Source organism: Pinus tabuliformis, chromosome 6 (assembly GCF_031772625.1).
Source record: "Pinus tabuliformis cultivar Carrire ecotype Pingquan chromosome 6, CPIR1, whole genome shotgun sequence".
Taxonomy (NCBI): Eukaryota; Viridiplantae; Streptophyta; class Pinopsida; order Pinales; family Pinaceae; genus Pinus; species Pinus tabuliformis.
This window is the reverse complement of record NC_142292.1, coordinates 1,022,729,859-1,022,735,787: the sequence shown is the minus strand read 5'-3', so window position 1 is coordinate 1,022,735,787 and position 5,929 is coordinate 1,022,729,859. Positions and strand designations below refer to the sequence as shown.

The window sequence follows — 5,929 nt, the reverse complement described above, 5'->3', positions numbered from 1 at the left end:
AAAGAATAAACTCATGGACCATTCATAATGAGAAGATGAAAACATTGCAATCAAAGCTTTATTGTAATGACATTTTGATAAGGTCACTGCAAATAAAATGGTCTTTAAAAGCAACAAGTAATATATGGGATTCATATATCATTGCAATCAAACTCATCATCCAATTAAACTTCAAGACAAAGCTCAAACAACCATTGAGTCATAAATTTTCATGTGCAAACACAACATCAGTGATTGAAACAAGTGCATTCAAATGATTTCATAAATTTAGCAAGAATTATCTTATGGTGTGGTGTGTAGTGATTATTTACCTCTACATGTTGTGAGAGAGCAAACATCCACGCACCCAAAACATTAATCAGAAAAAGGCACTTTAACTATTGTAATATCTTCCACGTCTGTCAACCTTCACATGCCAATAATGCATCACCAAACACAAGAAACAAACCAATAAATGAACTTTCACTCAAATAAAATAAAGATTAAGTGGGGTCTATTTAGTCAAAGAAACATGACAATAGAAAGTAACGAACAATGATCATCTTTATCACCAATGAAAGAGGTGAATTAAGCATCAAAACCCAAAACATAAGAAATCATAATGAATTATCTATGTAGACTTGAACAATGCTAGTATAAAGCCTCGGGGGCCAACTCAATTGGCAAAGTTGTGTCATGAAGTGCTATGTAAACTCTGAGATTCAAGGTTAAAATCTCCTCAATTAATCAATGTATGTGAAAGGGACATGCGTATGCACCTAGAGGTTATAGTGGTAGAAATTGGAATTGACCTTGTGTCACACAAGTATGATACCAACCTAGTTGTTGATTCCTCTAGTTACAAAAAAAATGTTACTAACATAAGAAAATAGTAAGACAACCATTTACGCAAAGACACTAAGAGAATAGTGTAAGCACCACTAGTTAAGCATTCAATAAGGAATTATTGACATTCATGCATATTTCAAATAATAGGGTCATTGAGACAAACAAACGAAAGAATTGAAAATCATCCCTAACCATTGAACGCCTTACTAGCATAAGAAAACAGTAAGACAATCATTTACACAAAGATGCTAAGAGAATAGTGGAAGCACCATTGGTTAAGCATTCAATAAGGAGTTATTGACATTCATGCACACTTCAAATAATAGGGTTATTGAGACAAACAAATGAAAGAATTGAAAATCATCCCTAAGCATTGAACGCCTCAAAAGCATAAATTATGAACATTGGCAAGTTGTAATAAGTGAGGATTAACACAATTTGGAGGGTCTTTAGGTCCTAGGACGTAGTATCACAAGCCTAAGAGTATTGCCTGAAATTCTTCTTTTCATCATCTCTATCCATGTAGCATTGCCCCGCCCTGCTCACAAGGGTTTGACCAACCTATGCCAACTACAACCAGACTTGCGCCTCTTCACTCAAGATTTTCTCATAACTATACCTTAACTACAATATGTTTGATATGTAACTGATGAGTTCAACACAACTAAGTCTTTCTAATGGTAATACTTTGAGGATCTTTCGTTTTAATTTTTCTTATTTGAAATATGCATCTCCTTAAATTTATCTTGATATATTTTTGACATCCAACTCTGATAGCTTGTTACAAGAGATGTTTGACAAAACAGCATGTCCATTGGAGATGGATGATTTCCTGACATTGTACCAAGAAGTCATCAACAATTGCACATTCCTTGACACTGACTGTAAGCTTTTCCAACCCCACATGGAGATTATACCTGGATTTTAAATAGGTCAACTTAACTGCATTCAGACATTCAGTAAATTAAATGACTGAAGCAAGTTACAGATTTCCATTCTTGTGGAATTTTAAACACTAAAATATAACCACCGTCTTAATGATGATCATACCCGAAACTGTAATTATTAAAAAAAAAAAAATCAAAATTTGTGGTTCCATTGCTTCTTCTGATTTCAATTTTCTATATTTCTTTCATTTCCCACCCAAATTTCAATGATTCTTCTGCCCATAGCTTGTTAAAATCCTTAACAGTTACTACGAGTATAAAATTTACAGAAGGAATACTGGTCACTACATTGTAATTCATCAGAATACTTGAATAGGGAATTTTAATTAAGCTCGCAGCTCAACTAATATTTGTTAGTGAGAAACAGCTCAGCTTTGTTGCAACTTTTTCTTACCGATATTGTTGTATCAAGATTGATTATACTAAGGTTTATTATCAGCAATGACCTAATAACCTGCCAATTTGACTCTCATTCCTTCAGACACAGTTGTGAGATTACTTGGGAAGTTGTCAACCATCAAACTGGCAACTTCATATCGTCCTTGTGTTTGTTGTTGTGTTTAATACAGGCAGACTAATGAGTTCATTCCCAAATCGATTCAGACTGGTTTAAGATAATACAGCACAAGATCATTGAAATTGGTCATAAAAAATGTCATAATAGAAAAAGCAAATACAAGACATTCCATGTTATTCAGCCGAAAAGAATCCTTCTAATGTAATATAAAATTCCGGGAAGCAGGAGTTTCAGCATCCACTCTGAAAAGTTGGACAAATTCAAAGATCCCTCTACAATTCTAATAATTTAAAATATTACCAGAGCCTAATGACAGAAAATACTCTCAATTTGCATGAACCGACCAAAATATTCCTAGAAATACTCTCAATTTGCATGAACCGACCAAAATATTCCTAGAACCCTTCATCTGCTGCTCCATCTGCATATAATGGACCGAGCTATGCTGATATAGGCAAATCCTTAACCCAAGGGTCTAGAGGTTTGCCAATTGAATAAACAATGAAACCAATCTTCCTAAGCTGTTCCACATTGACAATGTTGCGACCATCAAAAATGAATGCGGGCTTCTGCATGTTGTCATAGATTCTCTGATAATCCAAATTCCTGAACTCATCCCACTCTGTAACAATACAAACCCCATGAGCATCCTTGGCTGCTTCGTAAGCATCCCACACAACGGTCACTTGCTTGATCGCAGAAGGGCTCATGGGCTGCAGATGAGCAGGATGGTCCCAATCAAATTTATTCATGGAAAGATCTCTTTGAATCTGATCCTCTGTGACTTGAGGATCATAGATACTGAGAATGGCATTGTCCCCGAGAAGTCCCTTGCAAACATCAATGGCAGGGGTTTCTCTAGTGTCCCCTGTATCTTTCTTGAAGGCAAATCCGAGAATGGCAATCTTCTTTCCAGAGACCGTGTTAAACATGGATGAAACCACGCGATTGACGAATCTAGATTTTTGATAGTCGTTGATCTTGACTACACGTTTCCAGTAATTGGAAACCTCTTGAAGTCCATTGCATTCACAAATGTACACCAAATTCAGAATGTCCTTCTGGAAGCAGGATCCACCGAAACCAACACTGGCATTCAAGAAACGTGGACCAATCCTTGAGTCTTTGCCCACAGCATGTGCGACCTCGGAGATGTTGGCCCCAGTGGCTTCACAGAGAGCAGACATGGCATTCACAGATGAAATCCTTTGCGCCAGAAAGGCATTTGCTGCCAACTTGGAGAGCTCTGCAGACCATAAGTTGGTTGTAATAATGTTATCCCTTGGAACCCAATTGGCATATACAGCTTTAAGGGCCTCCACTGCTTTTTTCCCTTCAGGAGTCTCTCGGCCTCCGATGAGTACGCGGTCAGGTTTCAACAGGTCGTTTATAGCGGTTCCCTCTGCAAGAAACTCAGGGTTAGAAAGGATTTGATAATTAATTCCCTTGCTGTTGTCGGTTAAAATCTTGTCAATTGCCTCAGCTGTTTTAACAGGAACTGTGGATTTCTCAACGACAATTTTGTCTGATTTAGAAACATCGGCTATCATTCTAGCCGCGCTTTCCCAGTAGGTCAGATCTGCAGCTTTTCCATGGCCGAGGCCTCTTGTCTTCGTGGGGGTGTTTACTGAAACGAACACAATGTCCGCTTCAGCAATATGCTTCTCAACATCGGAACTGAAAAAGAGGTTTTTTCCCCTGCAGGCTTTGACAATTTCATCAAGGCCAGGTTCATAGATCGGAAGCTGATCGCTGTTCCACGCATCAATTCGAGGCTTAGAGATGTCAACTACTACGACTTCAATGGCGGGGCATTTCAAAGCTATCACAGCCATGGTGGGGCCACCCACATACCCTGCTCCGATGCAGCAGATCTTCACCATCTTGTATTCCTCTTTGTCTGCCCAAATATGCCCACAGCTGTTTAGAATGAATGTGAATCTTTGAATTGTGAACTAAAATTTCAATTTTAAAAGCAAATATTGGATGCAGCTAAACTTTGAATAAAATACCACAAAATTTTGAAATAAAATATTAGATCTCAGCTGTCAACTATCTTGAACAATTTTCTACATCATTGCATGTTCTCAGGGAAGCCAAAACCCCAAGAAAATACCGTATTATAGTACATTTTCAACTGATTGCAATTTTCTACATCCTTGCATGTTCTCAGGAAAGCCAAAACCCCAAGAAAAAACCGTGTTATAGTACATTTTCAGCTGAGTAATCAGAAGAACAGCTCTGATCGGACAGCGATTCCAAAATTAAACGTACAATTCATCACTTCAATTTTGATTTTTTTGCTAATGATTCGGCTTCAAACTTCCAATCCAAGAAATATGGACATTACTTGAAAAATATCATACTATAAATGCGAATTGTTAGAGATTAGACGGTGACAGATCACAGGAGGAATATTAAACGTCGCATTTAATATGAAACATAGTGTTACGCGACATTGAATATACTGCAAATTGTTCACGATTTTACCAAACGCATTTACATAAAAACAGAGATAACGATTCCAAGGAGAATATGCTTTCAATAAAAGCAAATTCTCTGGAAATAAATCATACCAGAATTCAGATCAAGCATTTATATAGGCAAATCTCTCTTCTAAGAACCGAGATTTACTAAATTCAGATAAACTACTCACGGGTCCAACAGGAAATAAACAACCAGAACTTGATAGGACTAACCTCTTCTAAGATCCTTCTCCAGAAACTCAGACACCAAAGTTGAAATATTAGCGCGTACCAATCCACAAATGCCAATTCACAGTATTAGCGCGTGTTGCACGAAAAAAAGGTCACCGACCACAATACGCGCGACTCATCGAATGGCTCCTTAGTATGCTGCATGTCAAGCTACCTTCGTCTTCAATTTAAAGCTTCACTGGACTAAAACAGTACAATTAATTTAGTCCGTTTTTCCGGGCTGTTAGATGAGGTTCGGTTTTGAACAGATGGGAAATTAATATCTGCGCTGACTTCATGGTAATGGTAATAACTTAATAATATTTAATATTGGATTTTTAATAATAATAATAATAATAACTTAATTTATAGGGTCAGAATAGGTTACACAATAAATTAATAATATGTAATATTGGATTTTTAATAATAATAATAATAATAATTTAATTTATAGGGTCAGAATAGGTTACACAATAAATTAATAATATTTAATATTGGATTTTTAATAATAATAATAATAATTTAATTTTTAGGGTTATAATAAGTTACCTATTGAATTGTTGTATGAGATTTTTTTTGTTTGTGAGAGGACCATCTCCATGTACATTTTAATTACTAAAGTTTATAAAAGTGTATATACTTTACCTTGTTCTAAATTTGAACATGTGACTTAGGAAACACATGTTCTTAATTATTAAGTTTAGTACAGGGTCAATAGACATTTGTATCAAGTGGTATCACTGTAGGTAATGATATGGGTAGGAGCATAATAGAATTGTTGAAGTAAAAATAAATATACCTTGGAAAGCATGAGATGTTAAAGAGAAGTTGTTGGATATGTTGATTTAAGAGGGGAGAAGTAGATTGTAAAAAAATGTTGACAATGAAGTTGAAGTAATGTTATAAGAAAATATATTGCAAATCAAGTGAAGGTATTCTAC

General features: G+C 36.0%; 1 protein-coding gene across 1 annotated transcript; it reads right to left on the bottom strand.

The window, feature by feature from the left end:
* Positions 1-2,460: 2,460 nt before the first annotated feature.
* LOC149262479 (UDP-glucose 6-dehydrogenase 5-like) lies at positions 2,461-5,124 on the bottom strand. The gene is made up of 2 exons (XM_089424748.1): positions 4,992-5,124; positions 2,461-4,192 (listed from the first exon to the last, which is right to left on the bottom strand). The coding sequence occupies exon 2, from the start codon at positions 4,173-4,175 to the stop codon at positions 2,733-2,735; it is 1,443 nt and encodes a 480-aa protein (XP_089280874.1). The 5' UTR covers positions 4,176-4,192; positions 4,992-5,124; the 3' UTR covers positions 2,461-2,732.
* Positions 5,125-5,929: the final 805 nt, after the last annotated feature.